This window comes from Condylura cristata, unplaced genomic scaffold (assembly GCF_000260355.1).
Source record: "Condylura cristata isolate star-nosed mole 26May11 unplaced genomic scaffold, ConCri1.0 scaffold00050, whole genome shotgun sequence".
Classification (NCBI taxonomy): Eukaryota; Metazoa; Chordata; class Mammalia; order Eulipotyphla; family Talpidae; genus Condylura; species Condylura cristata.
In genome coordinates, this window is record NW_004567151.1 from 117,895 (window position 1) to 142,576 (window position 24,682).

The 24,682-nt window shown below is 46.9% G+C and overlaps 1 protein-coding gene across 1 annotated transcript in view; it reads right to left on the minus strand.

The window, feature by feature from the left end:
- Positions 1-3,418: 3,418 nt before the first annotated feature.
- Positions 3,419-24,682, minus strand: part of KCNK2 (potassium channel, two pore domain subfamily K, member 2) — an 86,716-nt gene continuing 65,452 nt past the window's right edge. Inside the window, exon 6 of the mRNA XM_004694890.2 lies at positions 3,419-5,486. Coding sequence (XP_004694947.1) covers positions 5,169-5,486 — 318 coding nt within the window. The 3' untranslated portion in view covers positions 3,419-5,168. The remainder of the gene's footprint in view (positions 5,487-24,682) is intronic.

The following is a 24,682-nucleotide window of genomic DNA, read 5'->3' on the forward strand; positions in this document are numbered from 1 at the left end:
AAGGACCAGGAGAGAAAATAATAATAATAATGAACAACTATATGCCAGTGACATTTTACGGGAGTGGAGTGGGGGATGGGATTAAAAATGTCGGCGGGGAGGGAAATGCACTGGACTATGGTGATGGCACACGGGTGATTTGGTGATGGGAAGCCCACGGGGATTGCAGCTGAGATGGAAAAAGGCACAAAATGATGTAAAAATAAATTATTATATTATTGAAAAAATAATGTTGAAAGTGCTGCAATAAAAATGAAAAGGTCAAAACAAAACAGAAACCATCCACAGCCCCCCTCTGGTAATTGTATACTATGGAAATGGATAGAATATACAAAAGTCAGGCATCAATTGAATAAAAACCAATATTTGTTCTATGAGTTAATTTCAAAATTATACCATGCAAATGACTAATAGTCTCTATTGGATATACTTTAAAATGTGCCAAATAATGGATTTCTTCCCAGATGGCTTATAAATTTGTTTAAGCATGAAAAAGCTGAATTTTATTTGGCAGGGATGATGTGTATTTGGCTTTCGGCTAATAAGAGGCAGCCATTTACTAATGTTAGCAAATATTTTCTAATTTCTTAGCAAATTTTCAAGATTAAATTACAACTGGAAAGCTTTGATCCTATCTGCTGTGAGCCAAAGCTTAGAAATGAAAATAATACAATCCTTGCTTATAAGGAATGAATGGCTATAATGACAAATAAATGGAAAGTCTATTTGAAAAATTGGCTTTGGTTTCTTTCCCCCTACCTGATGAGTAACTACTCAACAGCTTGCCAGTTAACAGGAGAAACAGCACGTATCTGTTTGCTATTAATCCAGTGAAAGAGGAAAGAGATGTCTGTGCACTGAGAACATCTCATATACATTAATCCCCATTTTAATCTGCATTTGTTCATCCTGTTTGGCTTTATCTTGAGCACCTACTAGAAGATTTTGCTGGGAACTAGAGAATAAATTAGGAAGCTAAAACAAATAAATGCCAAGTTAGTCTAGAGATAACTATCCAGTAAAAATAATGGGAATATTTCAGAGTGGAACAGAAGGTGATTTTATAGAGCATATTCTAAGGATAACGGGGTTTGTGTCAGGAAAAGCCTCTCAGAGAAAATGTTAAATGAGTGGGCTTCTGAGGGATGTAGAGGGGGGGACGACACCAGGTGAGTCTGTGAGCGGTGTAGAAGCTGGACCCAAAGGTGCAGAGGACGGTCTGCTGGATTCCGGTCTTCTAAACCAACGAAGTCGATCCATGGATTCAAACTGGACAGGAATTGATCGGGTTTGCATGCCATCTCACCCATGCGCACGAGAGATACAGACGCAGCAGGAGAGATGACCGTGGTTTGGACAAAGGTAACAGCCATGTGCAGGCTCAACATCCTGGATCGTGACAGATCAACGAGGTGACCCTGGAGCTCGGTAGAAACCCGAGTCTAATCGGCCCTTCTGGTGTGGTGCAACCGGTTAGGACGCAGCCCTGCAAGCTGGCCGAAGCCGCTTCAGCGCGAGTTCGATCCCCCGCCCTGGAGGTGACCCCCAGGGTGCAGCTGACCTCTCCTGTCTCCCCGTTGCTCCCCTCAACAGTGTGCTTGGAGGGTCTGCCTGTTCTGCTCCCCACTCTGTCTCTGGTGGAGCCTCTCACTATCCCCTGCACCTCTGGCATGTACCCCAATTCTGCATGCATCAATAACCCAGCTCACACTCCTTCCACCGCCTCCTCTTGCCACAGTCCACGTTGTGCATGCGTCGTGACGTGGACATTGAGCATGTGCCTACCGGGGTTTTCTTTTTTTTCCTAATTTTTTAAATTTATTTTTTTCAGGGAAGAACTGGGGTACCGGTCCCAGAGATGTGGGGGTGAGGGGATTCACCAGAGACCGAGTGGAGAGCAGAATAGGCGTGTCCACTGAACTCCACTGCTGAGGGGAACAGCAGAGGGCTGCGCCCTGTGGGTCACTCCCTGGCTGGGGTTCGAACTCAAATCACAGGGTTGCTAGCCTGAAACTTAACCCCTAGGCCAGCAGGGAGAGCCCCGGATGGTTAAGTTTGTCAGGAAAGGGTGTTTGCGTACATTCATGTTGGAGCAAAGATACATTAATTGTAGTGAGCCATGAGCCAACAGAACTATCTTTTGCTTTATATAAAAGCAAATTTAATAAGGAATGCAAAACACAGTTGATGAGTTTATTAGAAGGGCACAAATGTTTCAAAAAAAAAGGAAAAAAAATGCTGCTTTAGACCTCTAGTTCTTAGGCATAAATATCTCAAGTCTCCAAAGTTGTCCATTTAGTTTTTTTATTTGATTCTAAGCTTTCCCTCCATCTGGACTGCTATTCCCCCCCACAACCAATAACCGATTTCAAGCCCCAGTGAAGTGAAACTCGGGGGAGGGGGTTTGGGGGGGAGAGAGCCCAGGGGGAGGGGAAGGACTGTTAACAATCTGGGTCTGAATCCCTGAGCCTTGACTATTCACTCTTAAACTGACCCTGTGATAAAAGAAACTCACAGAGGCCCTCCCTGGTGGCGCAGCGGGTTAAAGCACAGCACTGAGAAACTAAAGCCACTTCCGCATGAGTTCGATCCCCGCCTGCCCCGGAGGTGACCACAGGGCGCGGCAGACCTCTCCTGACCCGCCCGCTGCTCCCCTCAGCAGTATACTTCATCGATCTGCCTGTTCTGCTCCCCGCTCCGTCTCTGGTGAATCCTCTCACCCTCCGCATCTCTGGCCTGTACCCCAGTTCTGTATGAATAAATAAATAAATCTTTAAAAAAAAAAAAAAGAAACTCACAGAACAACTCTAGATTTACATCAAAATCTTCAACAGTGCTCTCTCTACAAGAAGTTAATAAAGAAAAGAAACGTGAAGTAATATACTATCTTAGATTTTCCCCAGTCCTAACAATGCCTAGGATCAGTCTGAGACTATTAATAGATAATCAAGTTGTTTAGCAATGAATAAATTGGTAAAATATTCTGACAAGTTATAGAAGCCAAATATTTGGGGTATGAGGCCTAGAAGATTCGTTGCAACCATCGTCTTTAGGTGTCGATATGGCTGATTCTAGGGCCCGTGTAAGGCAGCCCAACTTCAGAGTCAAAACAGGGGCGGGCATAAAAGCTTAAGCTCTTAACGTATCCCCATATCTTAGAAATCATCTTGCATGTCTATACTATTTCAAATAGCATAGTTCAAAATAGAAATGCAGAATACTTCCTTTTGATGAGCAGCCACTCAGAACATTCTGGGTATTTGTCAAGGGCAGTGATCATCCCTCAAATCCATTTCTTGGATGTTGTGAATGAAACAGCCAAAGGCATCCAGGCCTGAGAAGTGTCCTCCAGGAGACGTCACTCAGCCACCACCAGGCTCTCGATATGAGCAGGAGACTCAGGAAACACTGCTTTCATTACAAACTTTATTTATCAGTACAATTCACAGTTTATACACGGTGCAGCCCGCCACGGGGACTTCCAGAGCATCACTGAAGAAATAGATGTTGCTTCCTTTCCATGAGAGCCTGACTTCCTAAGATTTTGGTTCAGATTTTTTTTTAAGTTTATAAAAGTACCTTCAGCAAGTTAACAATATTTACACTTCTAGCTTAAATTTTGGAAAATATGCATCTGTTAATCTTTTGTATTTTTTTAAGATCCTGGGTTTTTTTAAACCCTCATCTGAATGCCACTTATTCAGAAAACCCCACACCCCAAGAGTAAAAGAAATAAGTTTTGTAATTATATTTAGGGAAATCATTTACTTTCTGCGCTTTAAAAATTATATATACAATGTACAGCAGATGTAATATGAAAATAAAGGTCAGGAGCTAGCTACTGGGTGTCTTTGCTGATTTTATTCTGAGTCCTAAAAACATCCCAAGAATTACAGGATATAAAATCAAACTAGAAAGGGTTATCAGCATCTTCTATCTAAAAAGGAAAGGTTCTCGAGATTTCAATTGTGCTATAATAGCTTTTTCTTGAACATCAGAGGTGATGTCTGCAATCTTTCCCATGTGCAAAATCACAGTGGCCCCGTCCAGAGTTCCATTCTCACGCTGTCTCCCCAGAGATGTGAACCCCGAGGCTGGGACCACACCCCTCCCAACTGCAGCATCATCTCCCTCCCCCGGGACTGTCATCCCCCAAAAGAAAATCACGTAATTTTCATACATCAGAAAGCAAGTAGGTGCTCAGCATGGTCACTGGCTCGTAGCACATTTTTCTGTGCCCAGACAACGATCCACACCTCACTCACCTCCACCACACAACCGTCGTATCACTTACATACATATGCGTGTAGATACTCTTCCTCTACCTTTGACAACACGCGGTTATTTATAACTGATAAATTCCAAATGCTTCTAAGAACAAAAGAGCTGTCTACAAGGAGCCAATATTTGCTGACCTGGCACTAATGTACCGTGGGCAGTGGATCAAATAAATATTCAGAGGGGCCACCTTTGCACCCCATTTCTCTGCAGTGCCTTGACCAGTAGGGTCTCTAGGGTTGCTTCAATGCCCACCTAAGCTGGCTTTCTAAGGACTGCCCTGCCTTGGGCATCCTCACTAGGTCATTTTACACTCTTTTCACATGGTTTGGGATTCCAAGCAGGAGCCCTGGGGTAAAGGACCAAGAGGTGAGCCTGAGGGCATGGGGTGGGGAAAGAGAAACCGCACATTAGCTAGGGGGTTCTGTTTCTTCCTAAGATAAGGCACTGACAGAAAATTTCTTAGGTAAAAGACTGCATAAGAATTTCCTGCCATTGACGTAAAGAAATGTTGTCATCCACAACAGTCCATTTCTAGGCTCAGTTAGGTACACCCCGACTAGTGAAGGGCTGAACCCTCGAAGCTACGTGATTACCAGAAACACACAGGACTCATTCTGAGGCATATGGCACGTCAGGAGAAGAGGAGGAAGACAGTCTGGGCACAGGTGGGCACCAGACCTGGGTGTTCATTCCACGTGTCGAAGAAAGCATCGTCAGACAGACAGGGCTGGCTCGGAATCCTAATCCTCCCGATGGCAGGGGACCCGGATGGGTGTATCTAACCCCCCTGGGGGGCTCATGCACAATTTACGAAATGCTATCAGCAACAGCCAACACGAGCAGAGGCGTCCTACCCTGGCTCCGTCGGAGGTTCCCGCGAGAGAGGCTTACTTCATGTTCTCGATCACAGCGATCTCCTCGCCCGCACAGGGGGGCGTGAGTCCGTTCAGGTAGATGCTCTCTGCCTTCAGCAGAGGCGGCAGCACATCCCTCTCGCTGGCCAGGTGGTTCACAGACAGGGTTCTCCGACAAGGAGTCAACTCCTGGCTGTGGTTCCCGCCCAGCTCGGCCGACAGCTTGCGCTTGATGGAGGTGGCCCGCTGGAATTTGTCGTAAATCTCCACGCTCAGCCGCCTCCTGGTCTCCTTGAACTCAGCCGTCACATTCGCGGTCCACTCGGCCGCGTGGGCCCGGAACTCCCCCACCTGGAGCAGATAGAGACACCCACAGCACAGTGAGCAACAGTGAGCTTTCCTTTCGCATCGTCTCATGGGAAAGTTTTTGTTTTTTTTTGCTTTCCGAAAGATTGATTTACTGATGCATACAGAACTGGGGTACAGGCCAGAGGTGCAGGGATGGTGAGAGGATTCCCCAGAGATGGAGTCGGGAGCAGTACAGGCAGATCTACAAAGTCCACTGCCGAGGGGAGCAGCAGGGAGGCAGGAGAGGTCTGCTGAGCCCTGTGGGTCGCCTCCGGGACCGGGAATTGAACTCGCACTGCAGCAGCTGTGGCCAGCTTCCAGTGCTGCACTTTAACCCACTGCACAATCATGGAGAGTTTTAGAGAGAAGAGCACAGACTCCGGTTGCCGGAGCATTGGCCACTGACCTCAGCTCGTATGCAGGGCAAAGCTCACATCGCAGACTCCATGGCGAGATTAACCTCCCAATGATCCTGGAAGCCAGACTATGTCAGCAGCACAAGGGGCCGATACCTGGCTTGTGTGTCTTTTAGTGAGGTGTTCTACAGAGACATCTACAAGTAACGTGACACTTGCATTGTAACCATTTTTAAGTATAAGTCAAAGGCCTTAAGTGCAGGACAGAGCTGTGGTGATGACCACCACCATGCATTTCTAAAATCTTTTCATCACGGGCCCTTCCTGGTGGCACAACGGGTTAGGACACAGCACTGCAAGCTGGCACAGCTGCTTCTGTGCCAAGTTGAATGTCTGGGCACAGCAGACCTCTCCTGTCTCCCCGCTGCTCCCCTCAGCAGTGGACTTCGCCAGTCAGCCTGTTCTGCTCCCCACTCTGTCTCTGGTGAAGCCTCTCACTGCCTCTGCAACTCTGGCTTGTACCTCAGTTCTGTGTGCATCAATCAATAAATAAATCTTTAAAAAAAATTTTTTTCCATCACTGTGTCAAAATCCTACGTCCCATTTCCTCCCGCACCAGTCACCCCGGTCACCTCGTGTCTACTTGCTGTCTCTGCACTGGCCAGTTTAGAGACTTTCTCGAATCTCGCCCTGTCTTTTGGTCTCGGGCTCACTTCCCTGGTGGTGTTCCAAGGTCCCCCATGAATTTTCTCCTTAGCACGATGGCTGCTATAAAAAGGCCACAGGCCTTTGTAGAACATTGTGCTTTTCATCGGCCACTGTAAGAAACAGTCTCCTGCAGAAATGGCAGTCAAAGCTGCCATACTGAGGGCAAGGCTCACCCGCTGGGTGAGCTGCTCTGCCCGCCTGGCTTAGAGCCAGGGTGAGCACCAGTCTCGTCATCCAGGACCTGAAGCTCTAAACTCCTCTGAAGTAGCTCTTTTCGGGGCAGGAGCTATGTTGAAAACCATTCACCTGCCTTTTCCTCAGCTGGCGACACCACAGGGTGCCCATCTCCTGTACTCCCTACGGCAGCTCCGACCTACTTGCCACCTTGTACTTCTCGCTGGGGGGTAAAGCAAGCAAAATTGCCAACGCGTGTTTCCTCCACCTCTGTAATGTCCTGTCTGTGCTCCTGAGGCTGAAAGAGAACGACGACTCAACCCACAGGAAGCCTTATTTATAATCCTGCTCTTACCAAACCAGAATTGAATCAAGAATGTTCTAGAAGCAAGCCCTCCCTGCTGGTGCAGGGGTTGAAGAGCAGCACTGTGAAGCTATCCACAGCCACTGCAGCACGAGTTTGATTCCTGGCCAGAAAGGAGACCCACATGGCACGGCCCACCCACTGCTCCCCTCAGCGGTGTATTTCGCCCATCTGCCTGTTCTGCTCCCCACTCTTGTCTCTGGTGAATCCTCTCACTGCCCCTGTACCTCTGGCCTGTCCCCAATTCTGTTTAAAAAAATGATCTAGAAACATCGCATGGGCAGCGTCTGCCCCACTTTCTTCTCTCTAGCACTCACCTTTCAGCTGAGAGTGCCCCACTGAACTCATATCTCAGGGGACAAGAGTTTCTCGCCTGGCAAATATGGCCGCTCTGGATATACTGAACTTTCTTTTAATCTCTGTTGATTTCTGCTTAAGCTTTGATATGAAAAATATAATGAATAATCTGTGGGATGGCCTGAATATTTCTTCCCCAGATTTACATGCTAAAATCCTAAGCTTTGCGGTCACAGTGTTAGGAGGCGGCATCTGGAAGTGCTCAAGCAGAGGTAGAGCAGAATGAATGCGATTGGAATCCTCTAGAAAGGAACCAGGAGTTCCCAGGTCTCTTTCCCTCCCCCTTGGGAAGCACAGGAGGACGACCAGACAATGGGCCAGCCCCTGGGCCGCACCCCATCGTGCTGGGGCCTTGGGTACAGAATTCCCACCCCCAGAACTCGGAGGGAGAGAGATGATAGCCCATTTCCTCTTCCTCAGCCACCACCCAGCCCGTGCAATTCTGTCACAGCAGCCAGAAGGTCACAAAAACAGCTCCCAAATGTCCATGCTGTGGGCCTGAATGATGAGCGGGGACAGAGAGCTACATCTACATTAATATGACATGGCCCTAGATTTGGAGAGTCACAGATAAAAATCTGTGAGTGTGAATGTGTGTACAAGTGTATCACTGCATGACTGTGTGTGTGAGGTATATAGTATGACTGTGAGTGTGGGTTGTGAAGTGTGTGTGGTGTGTGACTGTGTGTGTGTGGCGAGTGTTTGGGGGTGCGAGGTGTTGAGGATGAGGTGTGTGTGGGGTGTGTGAAGTGAGTGTGAGGGTGTGAGTGTGAGGTGTATATGTGAGGTGACCATGAAATGCGAGGTGGGTGTGAGGTAGGTGTGAGGTGAGATGTGAGGTGGGTGTGATGTGTGTATGAGGTGTGAAGTGAGCGTGAGATGTGAGGTGGGTGTGATGTGTATGTAAGGCGAGTGTGAGGTGTGAGGCAAGCGTGAGGTGTATAAGGTGAGCGTGAAATGTGTGACATGTGTAAGGGTGTGAGGTGTGAGAGATGGGTGTGTGTAGTGTAAGTATGTGTGAGGTGTTGAGGATGAGGTGTGTGTGGGGTGTGTGAAGTGAGTGTGGGGGTGTGAGTGTAAGGTGTATGTGTGAGGTGATCATGAAATGTGTGAGGTGGGTGTGAGGTGAGTGTGATGTGTGTGAGGTATGAAGTGAGCATGAGATGTGAGGTGGGTGTGATGTGTATGTAAGGCGAGTGTGAGGTGTGAGGCGAGCATGAGGTGTATGAGGTGAGCATGAAATATGTGATATGTGTAAGGGTGTGAGGTGTGAGAGATGGGTGTGTGTGTGCAGTGTAAGTATGTGTGAGGTGTTGAGGATGAGGTGTGTGTGGGGTGTGTGAAGTGAGTGTGGGGGTGTGAGTGTAAGGTGTATGTGTGAGGTGATCATGAAATGTGTGAGGTGGGTGTGAGGTGGGTGTGAGGTGTGATGTGTGTGAGGTATGAAGTGAGCGTGAGATGTGAGGTGGGTGTGATGTGTATGTAAGGCGAGTGTGAGGTGTGAGGCGAGCGTGAGGTGTATGAGGTGAGCGTGAAATATGTGACATGTGTAAGGGTGTGAAGTGTGAGAGATGGGTGTGTGTGTGCAGTATAAGTATGTGTGAGGTGTTGAGTATGAGGTTTGTGGGGTGTGTGTGAGGTAAGTGTGATGGGCTATGAGGTATGTGTGTGTGACGTGAGTGCGAAGAACTACTGGGGTCGGAGTTGGGGTGGGGGTCTGGGTCTGTGCTGGACACCACAAAGCTGGAGGGCGGAGCTCCATGGCGCTGCCTGCTCAGAGGAGACGCTCTACTCTGAGAGGCCTTCTCCCTCCCTCCCAGCCTGACCCCACCACCCCTCCCCATCTCCTCCACAGCGCCACCAGCCCCAGGGGTGAACATCACAAGGATTTCTTTTTATGCTACTGAAAATAGCACCTCAGTGAGTACCCCCGACCTACCTTGCTAATTAATATGTCCAAGAATTACCAGAAGCAGAAACACTGGGCCAGAAGACAAGAATACTTGCCCTGGAGAACCACAGGGGTAGTTTTCTCCTCCTCAGTGGCCTTTCACTGACATTTTATTACCACCTGCGCAAACCCGGGCCAGCCGCCCACCCTGAGGGCCCTGGCGAGGCCTGAGGAACTCTGTTTATGCGCCCAGCACCGTGTCAGAACTGTGTCAGAACTGACCGGTGGTCGCCGCAGGGAGTCTTCTTATCTCAATGAAAGTACAAAAATACCTTGAAGGAGTCTTTCATATTTTATGTTCTAAAGAAAACAGAAAACGGCTGAGAGCGTGAGTCTATTTCTGAAGCATAACTCCACCTTGCTTAGCAAAGTATATTCATTACCCGTTAAATTCCGCACACGTAAGGGCACCCCTGGGGGTGATGAGGAACGCTCCCCGCTCTGATGTTTCAGGATCCTCCTACCTCTGCCGGGGCTGATGCTCACGGCAGCAGGCATTTCTTAGGAACAGAGAACAGGCCACAAACCAAAGAGAATTTTCAGTGTTCTCAGTTTGAAAACTAACCAAGCTGCAATGTGCAAGTGCTTGGTTGGGTGACCCCCAAAAGGATCAGGAGGATGCTCTCAAATCCCGACCCCCCCCCTCCTGGTCCTCTCTCAGAATTTCATCTTTCCTCTCAGAACCAGGACACGGCTACCCATCCCCCACCCTTATCCCCCCACCCCACCCCCATCTGTACCTTGAATTCTCCTCTCTCTACCCGGGGCCACCCAAGTTCCTCAAAGCAGGATAAATACCCCGACTCCACTCCATTATTCTTTAGAATAATATGCATAAATATTCCTCAGAATGAAGTTAACAACCGTGTTACGTATCCCCGTCCCGCTAGGTCCGGAGTCGCTCCACGACAAATAAGTTATTAAGTTGTTCTTGTTTCATCCTGTGCTGTTTTGCTTGTTCGTGCATCCCGAAGAGAAACCTGAGGGGTACGGGGTGATTTCCTTTGACCCCCACAGTTGTTGTTGACAATAGAGTATTTTTTTCTTTTTTTAAGATAGATTTATTTATGCATGCAGAACTGGGGTGCAGGCTAGAGGTGCAGAGGCGGTGAGAGGATTCACCAGAGACAGAGTGGGGAGCAGAACAGGCAGACTGAGGAAGTCCACTGCTGAGGGGAGCAGCAGGTGGGTCAGGAGAGGTCTGCTGCACCATGTGGATCACCTCTGGGGCAGGCGGGGATCGAACTCATGCGGAAGTGGCTTTAGTTTCTCAGTGCTGTGCTTTAACCCGCTGCGCCACCAGGGAGGGCCCTAAGGGTAGTTTATTTTTACATCATTTTGTGTCTTTTTCCAATCAATTGCAATCCCCGTGGGGTTCTCATCACCAAATCACCCATGTGCCACCACCATAGTCCAGTGCACTTCCCTCCCCCACCGTGTTTGATCCCATTCCCCACTCCACCCCCATTAAGATGTCTCTGGTATATAGTTGTTCATTATTATTATTATTATTTTCTCCCCTGGCCCTTTATGCTCCTGCTATGAGTGAAACCATCCGGTATTTTTCCTTTTCTTTCTGGCTTATGTCACTCAGCATGGTCTCTTCCAACTCCAACCATGTTGCTGCAAAAGGCCTGTCTTTATCTTTTTGACGGCTGAGTAGTATTCCACTGCGTATATGAACCACATCTTTTCAGTCCAGTCATCTACCTTTGGGCATTTGGGCTGTGTCCATGTCTTTCCAATTGTGCATAAAGCAGCAATAAACATGGGGAAGCAGGTGTCTTTTTGAATGAGTGTGTTTGTGTCTTTTGGGTAGATACCTAGGAGTAGTGACCCCACGGTTTTTATCTACCACATTTCAAGATTAATTTCCTCCAAACAACTCTGAAATTGCCGACATGTTTTCCCGCGAGAGAGACCTTGTGCTTTTTTCCCCTCTGCTCTGTTTCTGAGGCAAGCCCCTGTGGACAAGAATCCCTAACACCACCCCGACTTTTGATAAGAAACTAGATCCAGGCCAATCCTCTCTACATGGCAAAAGGCATCACTTCCGGCCTGCAGTTAGCGAAGCAGCCAGGGGCCCTGCAACCTTAAACCATCCTCTCTGTGAGTCCTGTTTCTAGAAAGTCACAGTCACAGGAGATGGCATGTTCTTCCACGTGCAATCTGCCATCCACTTTCCTTGGGCAAACCCGTGACATCACCTCAACTTTAACGTGATTCTGACCACCGTGATTTGTTTATTGACATCTTGCTGGCTCCTCGGAGTCACCCAGCTCAGTCCTGCTGAATGTTCTCATCCTTTGTATATTTCCGCTAAGTCAGAAAACCAATGTCTGCTCCAGACTGCACAAATGCGTTGAAAATCTACAGTACTTTTGGTGTTTGGCTTTGGCTCACATGGATGAAGATCAACCAAACATTGCTCAGAGTCAAAATTGACCATTTCCAAAGATGACTAACTCAGCTGCGTCACCCCGGCTGTTTGTAAGACATAGGGTAAAAGTTTGGGGTGTGACCATGTTTATTGCCACTTTATTTACAATAGGAAAGATGTGGAATCAACCCAAATGCCCAAAAGTGGATGACTGGATTAAAAAGATGTGGCATAGACACTATGGAATATTACTCTGCCGTGAACAAGATAAACTCAGGCCTTTTGCAGCAACATGGATGGAGCTGGAAGGGATCATGCTAAGTGACATAAGCCAGAAAGAAAAAGGAAAACACCAGATGGTGTCACTCATAGCAGGAGCATAAAGGACCAAGGGAGATTTCCTCTCCTAACACCTCTTCCTCCAAATACCTCCCTGCATCTCCCTCCCCTCAACCTGACTCACTGTAATCCCAAGGCCAGGCCCTGCAGTCAGGTCATCTGCTGTCAGCAATGGATGATAATCACATCCTAATGGCCAATACGTGGTTTTCCCATCCATAACTGGATGGGAAATTCCAGTCTGAAACGCTGTATGGTCTTGTGAGGTTTTTCCAATGACGAGCAACTAACTCAAGCTCTGGATGATACTTAAAAGAGTTTCAGCTGCTCTTTCAAAGTTTGTGCAGAGTTGGGCCCTCCCTGGTGGCGCAATGGGTTAGGAGGATGCAGCATTGCAAGCTGGCTGCAGCCTCTACAGTGCCAATTCGATCCCTGCCCCGGAGGTGACCCACAGGGTGCAACAGAACTCTCCTGTCTCCCCGCTGCTCCCCTCAGCAGTGGACTTCGTTGATCTGCCTGTTCGGTTCCCCACTGTCTCTGGTGAATCCTCTCAGCACCCCTGTACCTCGGGGTTCTGTAAGCACCAATAAATAAATCTTTTAAAAAAAAATGTGCAGAGCCAATCACTAGTTTTGATGTCGCAGCGTATCATGGGTAAAAGCCCTTTCTCTGAAGCGAAGCTGTGTATTTAATGGCCAATACGTGGTTTTCTTTACTAGAAGTAACAATAAAGAGCTTTCTCTCATCTCTGACCAGTGTTTCTTTCCCTCTCCCTTTTGACTGTGGGAATTTAATTTATCTTCTTGGTTCACAGATGCTTACATACCTAATGACTTGAAAAAGTGAAATCTTCCACGCAGGTAGCGGAGCTGAAAGAATTCCTCTGGTTAAATTTGTAAAAATAACTCAAGCCTACTTTGCATTCTGATTTCAGAAGTTGCTTAGTCTCGTTCCTGGCAATTATCATTAATTCATTTTCTGAAGTATTGACATCTTATTGTACTGTTGAACTGTGCTGTTAAAAAGAACAATTTAAATTCTTCTCTTTGCCGACCAGGTTAAAAAAAAAATCTAAAAGAATTACTAAGTAGGGCATTATCTTGACAGAAGGGTACATCATGTTTTTCTCTGGTTTTCAGGAAAGTACATGTAATATTCATAAGGTCTCTTTAATCTAAACTGCTTTTTTTAGTGTACAATTTCTCTACTTCTTAATACCACACGTATTAACATAATTGTGTAAAGATTAAGTACAATAGTTTTAATACAGTGTCAAGAAGGAATAATTCTAATACCAAGATTTGAAATAATATCTTTCTTCTACACATTTACCACAGAGTATACAAGGCTTCCTGCCTGGGAGTTCCGGGGGGAGGGGGGGCCGGGGTCAAAGGTCGCTCACTGTGACAGGAAAAAAAAAACTCCGTTTCTGTTAGTTGCCATGTTGCTGAGCAACCTGGATGTTCTCCCCACCAGCCTGGCATTCGGGTTATTTCAACTGTCCATTTCGGCCGCCTTCCTGGTGGCCTAGGGGTTAAGTCTCAGCACTGTCATCACTATAGCCTGAGTTCGATCCCCGGCCAGCGATTGACCCACGGGGCCCAGCAGACCCCTCCTGTCTCCCCGCTGCTCCCCTCAGCAGTGGACTTCAGTCGATCTGCCTCTTCTGCTCCCCACTCTGTCTCTGGGGAGTCCTCTTACTCCCACCGCCCTGGCCAGCACCCCAGTTCTTCTATGCTAAAATAAATAAAATCTAAAAAAACAAGAAAGCAAGCAGCTCATTTTATGGAGCTCATCCAACTTACTGAAGACGGGGTATCACTCAAGAGACAGGACCTGGGGCATCAAGAGGTGTCAGGGGCCTGACCGGCAGTTTTGGGGTACACAGCAGATGAGGGGAGGGGGTGGGTGAATATTTATCAGATGTTAAATTCCAGAACTTTGCTATTTCCCAAGAACTTCTGAAACGATACTTCTGAGCTATGGGCTTTCGGCCATGAGTGTGTAGTGAAACACCTGGGAGATGAGCACCCTCTCCTGACCCCCAACTCTTCCCCATCACCCCCTCTGTTGCTGGAGGGTAACCCCAGCTTGCCGACTTCTCTAGTGGCCCAGGGGTCCAGAGAGGAGATTTAAGCTTGGGCACAGACCCTGCGTCCTCCGCAGGTCGCTTTTTCTGTCACTGAAGTTTAATCCAGTTAATAGCCGACCCCACCGTTTATTAGGAAAGTAGGAGATGTAGAGGCAACTTCAAATTTAATTTCCAATACTTTGTCAAAAATAAAATAGCAGCAATGTTCTAACCCCATCATGTCTCATTAAACCTCCTTCAAAGAGCCATTGCTGTCTCACCGCGTGGAAAGGAAGCGAGCCGGGGAAGCAAACCTCCTGCTGGGATGGGAGACCTGAGGAGATGTTTTCCTCTCTGACAGACTTCAGACCCCCCCCGCCCCCCGTGGTCTCGGAGTCCACAACACTTCTGCTAAGTCAGGCACTAAGCCTCTCCGAGCGTTTCTCTCAAACTACCATCACTTTGAGTCTGGGCCTGACCCAAGGACAGTGACGCGCCCCTGTCTGAGGCCATGATGCTGTGGTGGCTACAGCTTGAGATGTGTCTGTTCCTTCTGAAGATGGCGGCCATGCCAGTTCCCAACGCACACCCAAGGGCATTGTATGTGAGAACACAGGAGCAAGAAGCTATTCCAGAAATGCCATCAGTAGCCCTGGGTCAACTACCCCTAGGTTTCCAGCAGCTCTCAAGGCCCAGAAATACAGAGCCTGTATGTGGACCTGTCCGGTCCACATCTTTTCTTTCCTGTATCACCCCCTGCACTGGCCACTTGGCCACTCAGAAAAGAGGCTTTTTCTCCAGCACTGGCTAATTCTTTGTGGAAACAATCTCCCGGATCACAGTGGGGCTTTGGACCAGATTCAAGGGGGTCAGGGAACATAATTACCTTAATGCCCAGTGTAAAAGGATCCTGTGAATTGCTACATGTGATATCAGCCCAGTCCCAACCTGATATCACATGTAGCAATTCACAGGATCCTTTTACACTGGGCATTAAGGTAATTATGTTCTCTGACTGGAAAACTGCAAGACACAGATCCCTCTTCTAGAATCACATACGGACCACGCAGACCATACTGACTGCGTGGGGTCTTGCAGAAACGTGCTAACAGAACAGGCCCTTTCCTGTCTGCATTTTCTTCACTTACACGTACGTTTCACTCACCTTCCACTCCTCGAATGTTCTATGTTAAAGAGCTTGGGAAATTCACAAGTATGAAAAACCTTCTGGAAAGTATTGGTAGCGTCTGAACTAGAAGCCACGGCTACCCACAGGATTTCAAACACTGGGTGGGGAGGCCGATGTGGCAGTGAAGAGAACTCGGGACCCATTATTCTCAAATGAAACAAACCCAGCCAGAGAAATAGTAAAAGTGCATCGATAAATAAATCTCTTTAAAAAATGAAATAAAATGTGCATCTATAAGCAATGAGACCATGAGTAAAAACCACTGACATGTTGAAAAGTGAGCAAAATTATAACCTTGTCCCTGCTTTGACAGCACAGAAAATACAGTTCTTTGCTCTTTTTTTCCACTGAAAGACAGCACATCTGTGTAGTATGGAAAATACCCGTGGAAAAAAACACCCTTTTGAAGTCGAAGCAAAGTTTTCTTAGTTCCAGTTTGCCTCTTCCTTTGAATTCAGAATCAGTGTTTGTCATTCACTCTCATTCGCTCATCTTAACACTAACTTACTAAGCTCCTGTTCTTCACAAAGCCCCTTTTCTGGCTGGGGTAAAGTCAAAGAGCAAATGTTAAATCAGCTGTGAAGACGTGTGGGAACTTCCTCTTCAGTATGTGACGAAACAGGAAAGGTGTGAGCTGCAGTTGTCCTGCCAAAGAGTCTTTTTCTTTCTTCTTCTTCTTCTTCTTCTTTTTTTTTTTTTATAAATATAATAGTTTATTTTTACATCATTTTGTACTTTGTTTTTTTCATCTCAATTGTAATCCCTGTGGGTTTCCCATCACCGAGTCACCTCTGTGCCATCACCATAGTTCGGTGCACCTCCCTCAACCCCCCCCCATTTGATCCCATTCCCCACTCCACCCCCACAACCCCACAAAATGTCTCTGGTATATGGTTGTTCATTATTTTTGTTATTTTCTCGCCTGGTCCATTATACTCCTGCTATGAGCGAAACCATCCGGTATTTTTTTTTCTCTCTTTCTGGCTTATCTCACTAAACATGATTTTTTCCAGCTCCATCCAAGTTGCTGCAAAAGACATGTGTTTCTTTTTTTTTTTGGTTGCTGAGTAATATTCCACTGTGTGTATTGACCATATCTTTTTCATCCAGTCATCCACTTTGGGACATTTGGGCTGCTTCCATGTTTTTCCAATGGTAAATAAAGCAGCAATCAACATGGGGGTGTAGGTATCTTTTTCAATCAGTGTTTTTGTGTCTTTTGGGTAGATACCTAGGAGTGGGATGGCTGGGGTCGTAGGGAAGCTCCATGTTTAGCAGTTTGAGGAACCTCCAAACAGTTTTCCATAGTGGTTGTACCAGTTTGCATTCCCACCAGCAGTGCAGGAGAGCAAGGAGTCTTTTAAGTTGCAAATGCAAAGTTGTTAAGTTATATATATATATATATATATATATATATATAACTTAAGGATTTATTCATTTATGAATACAGAACTGGGGTACAGGCCAGAGGTGCAGGGACGGTAAGAGGATTCACCAGAGTCAGACTGGGGAGCAGGAAAGGCAGATCGACGAAGCACACTGCTGAGGGGAGCCGTTGGGAGACAGGAGAGGTCTGCCGCGCCCTGTGGGTCACCTCCGGGGCAGGCGGGGATCGAACTCATACTGAAGTGGCTTAAGCTTCTTAGTGCTGTGCTTTCACCCACTGCGCCACCAGGGAGGGCCCTGAATAATATATTTTAAGTAGTCGATGTGTTGATATTGACAGGAAAGAATTTTCTCTCCTGAAGTTGTTTTCTGGGAGGATGTATTGTTTCCACTATTTAAAATGGAAATTGGTTTTTAAAAATTATAAGACTTTGAAGCTGTTAGGAAGGGAGCAGGCACCCGGACAAGGGGTTAGAAGCATCCCTGCTGGAGGGACAGCAGGAGCCTGATGGGGAGGGACACAGAGGCCAGGAAGCTGGAGCGGAGTGCCCAAGGGGGCGGGGGCAGCAAAAGCAGAAGCCAGCACAGGAGCAGAGTATCCAGTCTGCAGATGGACCTTGGATGCCGCTTCATGGACATTAACTTTTACTCTGCAAGAGAAAGGAGCCAGCCGCAGCTGTCAAGCAGAGAAATGATACACTGTGACTGGTCTTGAAGGATTATTCTGGCTTGTTGACTGAGAACAGATTTCATATGGAGCCAGGGAGAAAGCAGGGAGGCCAGCTAGAAGGTTCTGGGGTACTCCAGGTGGCGCACTGTGATGTTTTATAGCTGGGGCGAGTATGTGATGTTTATAGCTGCATCCCCAATACCCAGGAAAGGGTCTGGCACCCCATGGCAACCAAATCTTGCTGGAAGAATAAGCCCCTTAGTTGTGGATGAAGCCACGTCCTCTGGGGGCGAGAGAGACCCCACTCCCCATCAGAAACGCCACCCCCAGGCAGTGCTCGTCTTTCCTGCATGCACAATGAGCCTGACTGCCTCTTGGGGCAATTCATGCTTAGCACGCTGCAACCCCAGGCCTTCATACCAAAACTGCACTTTTTATCCAAGCTCCACTTATGTATGTCCTTGCAGATTTTATTGTTCATCCAGAAATGTGTCTAGAATATGAAACAGTCGCCACTGCAGTTGTATTTGGAATATACTTGACATTGGTCTCTCAAAAAAATAAAGTGTGCGTGCACATACATATACACATATACATATGTGTACGTGTGTGCATATACATATATATGTATCTTCCTGTACTCCTACTGTGTCATGATTTATGGCATAAACCCCACCACCACCACCACCCTCAGCAAAAGAAAGAACTTCTCACAAATAGGCACCAGGAAATTGAAATGACTACTGAGACATCCCAAGCTTTGCATTTGGCAGAAATTTCATGAAAAACATCATATTTATACACAAAGTCTCCAAAATGGAAATAAATGTCCTTGCATTATAAGATTTCCCCAGTATGACTGACTTTCTAGCTAGCCTCAGAATCTTACTTCACACAGATATTTCAGGATCGTAAGCACCCTAGTATTCTGGAAACAAATTCCTCATGAAAATCACTAGTGTGGGGAGCTTCTCTTTTCTTTAATCTCAGACAGGTCAGTCAGGCCCCGCTGACCATGCTGGGAAACCATTCGACCTGCAGGAGAGACCCACTGGGGATGTCTCAGACTAAGACTACACTATTACACTTAGTAACCTGGATGGCTGTCTCCATAGGGGAAGCACCTGTCTCTGTGGGGTTCACAGTCCCCAAGCAAGAGGCCTCCACACAAGGCTGGAGCAAGATGGCCGACAGCGGGATGAACACTGGGCTCAAGGACCATGTGGTCTGATTTTTTTTTCTGCTCGGTAATCCCCTAAAGCTATCCTCAAGCTTTAGCTAAAACTGCAAAACGTTGAGCCTTGTTTTGTCTGTATTATGGGGAACAGAGTGAAGCTGGGTATCTGTGGCTGGAGTAAGCTTGACTTCCTGGCTCTAGAAGGAGTTTCCGTGCCAGGAGAAGCAGTGTGAAGAAATCTGGAGCTGGGATGGCCACAGGTGAGTGACCAGTGGCCAAGGGGCAGGTTGGTGAGTGTTAACGTGGACATCGGTGAAAGGATCGGTAGGCTCAGTGCAGTAAAAGGCGGAAGGCCAGGCCAAGTTTCTAGCAAGTGCTTCTGGGCGAGGTTCACAGATTCCCAATGACAGAGTAGAGGTCAGTGAAGCTGCCCCCACTGGGGAGGACGGGTCAGTTTTTATAGGGTAGGAGGCTGCTTTGCTTTTGTTTCTGAGACAATTAATCAGCAGCGCATATCTGTGTGCCAGACTGCAGATTTGGTTCCCAGAATGCAGGTAGTCCTCAGACTTTAGGAGGTTCAAGGTTAGGAGGGTCCAGGCATGGACACAGTAACAGCCCAGATTCCAGGCTCCCGCCCCCAGCCTTGCCAGGCCACTTGGACCTTACAATCAGCAAATTGGTCTGTTTGAGTTGAAGGGAGATCCTCCCTCCCCAGACCCTACATAATTCAAAGGCAATTCAGAAAGTTAAGCCAAGTCATGAATGGAGAAACAATACCCGACATGTCTAGCGAAAAAGGGGTTCTGCCCGATGGATAATCAATGTATAGATCGTAATACTAAAACTATAGTTATAGAAACGGATTTGTAAATGTAGTTCTACACATTATTAGTTTGAACCAGATGAAATTGCGATTGTTAAAGTTAAAAATAGGAGTGTAAGGTCACAAGCAGTCAGTGTCGAAGTTTCATCTGTTTCAATCTAATAAACTTCAAAATAATATAAGGAAGTCCTGTTCTCTCATAGCTGAGTTTACTTTGATGTTATGCGTGGGTTTTACACAGTATCAGTTCATGATTCTTTCTTCTGGAATGTTCATACCTAAAACATAATCAATGTCCTTGACCCAATGCTGAATGAGTCCATAATTCCAAACAAGAGCAGAGATTACCTTTTTACAGGAACAAGAAAATCTGGCCTCTCTACAATTTAAATCCCATCTACAGTTTCCATAAAAGGCAGGTTGACTTACTTTATTTCAACAACTGAGTCTTTCGTGTTAAGGAAACCACTAGTGAATATGAAATAAAATGCATGCCAAAAATGCAATAGCTTAAGTAATATAAATGCTGAAAACTAGAACGAAGTCCATTGGCATTCGGAAACCAACAAAATTCACCAGACAAGTGAGTCACATGGTTCGTAAAGTTTGAATTTCTCAAGTGATTATTTTAGTTTGATCCTTGAATTATAATATTCGTGTTCATGTGTCTTACTGGGTTAGGAGGATAGAAGAGGTTAAATCTAGAACAAAGAGCCCCTTCAGTTTAGTGGTTTAAAGTAACACAGGCTAATTTCTGCCTGGTGCTAAATGCTCGCGATACTCCACGCGGTGACTCAGGGACCCAGGCTGACTTCAAACCATCACCTCCACCATGACATTGCTGGAGCCAAGAAACACCCTCCTTCCCCCCCACCCCACCAAGTCACAGAACCTCCTTCCCATCTGCTCACAGTTCTGTCCCGCAGCTCACTGGACAGAAGCATCCACACTGCCCAGCCAGCACAAGAGCGGCGTGATTCGGACCCAAGTCGAGACAAGTGGCATGACAACATGGAAGATGCGCTTCTACCAGGCCATCGTTCTTGATTGGATCCAGAGGATGACGTGTGGGCATCAGTGTAAGAACCACACACACACTACTAACAGGCAGGACACAGCCCCCTCCTGCCACCAGGCGCCACCCAGACACTAACACCTCAGCACCCTCAGCTGCAGCAGGCGATGAAGTGACTGGCAGCTTCAACCAACCACAAACATCTCTCAGAAAGAGACAGCTGTCAAGTGTGGCTACACACAAACCCATTTTGTTGATCCATGTTTGAAAACGCGCCTGTTTGATTTTTTGCAAACCGTGACTGACGTTAGCGTGAGTACAGCAAGCTCAAGCATGGCAGCGAGTCCTGCGGACATCTGCAGGGGGGAGTTCCCAGTGAGCACTGCCCCCACCACAGGTCCTCAGAACAGAACAGTCTCATCGCAGTTGACAAGAGAGATAAGTTTGTATCTAGATGCATTAAATCCACTTAATGTGCTCTCTAGCTAAAGAAGACAAAATGACTTATAAAGTGCTTTGAGGCAACACTAGAAACTTATCTTCCTATTTTGAATAAGAGAATAGAAAAAAAAAAGATTACTCTGAATTTCATTACCAGATGACATTCTGTGAAATACGTGCAGCTGAAAGAAGTCTAATTTATGAAGCGTGAGGACTCAAACCAAACTTTTAAAAATTAAAAAAAAAAAATCAACCCCCTGTTTTTATTTTGTAAGATAACAACGGAGCTGTACTCTGTCTAAATAAACAACAGGAAAATACAAACGGATTCGAATTTGTTCCGACATCAGGCCACCAGAAATCAGGGGATCAAATTCAAGAAAAGAATTCTTAGTAATCCAGGTAGGCTTAAGGAATGTTTATTATAGAAAGATGCACCGTTTGCAAGAGAAAACTGGAGAGAAACATCACTGGTGATGTTGGTTCTACAGAAATGACCTAATATACACTTCACTTACTTGTATAAGAGACTTGTAAAGTCACTCTCACCTGAGCAAGCTCTAGATCTCAGACTGTTATTTGTTTTTTTCATTTTCATTCTCCTTTCCAGCTGCTAATTCAGCGCACAGGTAATGACTTGCTGGGCTCAGGCTGGACTGGACACGGGAGGAAATTTCTCCTTGGCACAACTAGGTAGAACCAAACAGTCAACAGCCAACGAGCCTCAATCTGATTGCTCTGAATTTCCGCCACAGCACAATCCTATGGGACAGGAAGGAAGGTCCCAGAAAACACCTGGGTTCTGATAGTATGTAGCGACATGCCTGATGCCGCTTCCTCTCTCACTCTTTGGCCAATGAAGTGTTACTTGCATTAAAACATAAACCCGAGAAGTCCATGACCATGGTGTACGAAGCCCATAGTCCAACTCCAGCCGCTTATCCCTGGTATCTCACCAGGGAACATCCAGACTGGTTGCTATGGTCGTGGGTACGGTCTGTGCCCTGAATCTACACAGTGTTGAAAACCAATATACCTCAATTAAAAAGAAAATGTTGCGGTAAACAGTAATGTCCCCCTCAAAAATGTGTTAGAAATCAGAGTGATAAATTACAGGCTGCCTGAAGCAGAGAAAGGAAGAGAGGGAAGAGAGTAGTAAAAACAGGCTATTTTAAGAACTAATCAAGGTCTAAGTACCTGCTGACCCAAAACTCCTTTCTCTATCGCTGTAACAGCAACAGCACAAAAAAGCAAAAGCTATGAAGCTCAGGAAGGAAACAGACCCAGGAAAGAGATCAGCCTGGAACTACCAGTCCCGGAACAAACAGCGCTCACCAGATAGTCCTCGGGAAATGGGTTTTTAATAATCATCGGTCAATGATTCAGGCGTGGATCCTACCTGCACGGACGCCCCACAGCTCACCTCTGCACCACCCTCTCCCGCCAGGGACAGGCCAGGACCTTGCAGGCACAAGTGTCACCCCCAGGGGGCGCTGTCTCCCGGCTTCCCTCATGCACCAGGGGCTCCCGGTTCCAGAAATGGCAGGAAGGACGCTGCCCTCGGGAGCTGGGCTTGCCGTGCAGAAGAAACACCTGAGGGTCCGCGTTCTGCACTGCACACACACGCCCTCCCCCCGCCCCCGGGGTGATATTTGCAGTTTTCTGCCCCTGCAACACACGCTCTATTCTGCTCACCTAATTCCGATCACCTCACTGGCGCTGGTTTCTTGGTTCGGTGCATTCATTTACGGTCATGACTTTCACGGTCACGTGTGTGGTGATACACACTCCCCAAACTATCTCCCCGACTCCCATCCTTCCCCCCTCCTAGGCCAGGGTCCAACCTTGAATGAGCCGCTTGAAATGTCCAGCTCACCCTCCCGTCCCAGTGTCTACACGGCGTCCTCACTCCTCTTACCCAGGCTAGAATCGCGGACATCATCCGCACATTCTCTTTACTGCCCACCACCAAGGCCTTGCTAAATCCCATTCCTCCTGCCGCCAAAATCATTTTGAAAATGCGCTTCCTTCTCGAAGCCACGACCAGCCTGGACCCCACTCAGGAGACCCGTGTTCTGCAGCAAACTGCCACAGCTTTGCTTCCTGTCCATCTTTGTTTCTTTTCTTTTTTGCACAGAAGAGCTGGGGTACAGGCCGGAGGTGTTGGGGGGTGAGAGGACTCCCCAGAGACAGAGCAGGGAGCAGAACAGGTGGATCCACTGAAATCCACTGCTGCAGGGAGCAGCGGGGAGACAGGGGGGGTCTGCTGTGCCCTGTGGGTCACCTCCGGGGCCGGGGATCGAACTCAGGCTGTAGAGGTGATGGCCTGAGACTGAGCCCCGAGGCCACCGAGGAGGCCGCTTGTCTTGGTTTCTACTCCACTTATTGAAAATACTTTAGGAGTTCCCTCAGGTTTCCAGAACAAGTTTCATGTGAACAGCACGATTCCCCTGGGTTATAACAATAAGCTTTCCAGCTCCCACACTGCACCTGCTCTTTAACTGGCTACGAAGGGCCACCAAGTCCCGCACCTGTCCCCGAGGAGAGCTATCACTGCCCTGAGTGATTCCCTGGGAGGCCTCCCGCACAGACACTGCAAGGCTCCTGTGGTGGGATGATCAGCAGCAGAAGACAGCGAAGCCCATCGGAGGCTCGGGTCCCTTCGAAGCTGGGACCAAAAGTGCCACAGACACAGTCCCCCAAGCTTCGCCGTGGTGACAGAAACTCATGTGCATAGATCAACAGCCCATGGGAAAATGACTAAGAGCATCACTACTTCCTTTAAGGTATGCAGATATGTGGCATTTTGGAAATCATGCAGGGTTGTTCCAATGAGCCGTTTCCTCTCCAAAGATTTCAGGTGGATGAGCTATACTGAGATGCTTTATTTCAGCACATGCATTGAAAACTAATTTTCTGGGCCCTCCCTGGTGGCGCAGTGGGTTAAAGCACAGCACTAAGAAGCTAAAGCCACTTCCGCATGAGTTTGATCCCGCCGGCTGGGGAGGTGACCACATGGCGTGGCAGACCTCTCCTGACCCGCCCCACCCACTGCTCGCCTCAGCAGTGGACTTGGTCTATCTGCCTGTTCTGCTCCCCACTCTGTCTCTGGGGAAGCCTCTCACCGCCCCTGCACCTCTGGCCTGTACCCCAGAGGCATAAATAAATAAAATCTTTTAAAAATTAATTTTCTGTCGTTTCAAATAAAATATTTGCATTCAAATTAGTCATCATTGGAAACAGAATATATGTTAATATTAAAAATAAACAGAAATAAGCTCATATATGGCTAGATATCTATACTCTACCAACATGGTTTAAATGGTTTAAAAAAAATTTTAAGGTAAAATAAAATGGTTTAAGGAATCATGGAAGACTTATTAGTCAAAACCCTCATTTGGGGAAAGCAGGTTTTGACTTATTAGTCAAAACCCTCATTTGGGGAAAGCAGGTTTTAGTGGTACCAATTGAAAATTTGATCCTCCAAATTGTTTTATATTTATTATCTTCCTTACTAGCTACATTTTTAAATAGAGGACTCCAAGTTAGATGGAGCTCCCATATTCCAGATATATTTATACATTCCAAATTTATACCAGTTTTCATCATCAAACTTGAGAAAATAAAAAATAATCTTGTTGTGGGATAAATAGATGGGACTACATTTAAAGAGCTGTACAGCAAAAGAAACATTGCAAAAAACAGACAGCCCACTAATTGGGAAAACATTTTCTCACACAAAAGTAGCGATAAAGGACTGATCACAAAAATATATGGAGAACTGATGAAACTCAACAA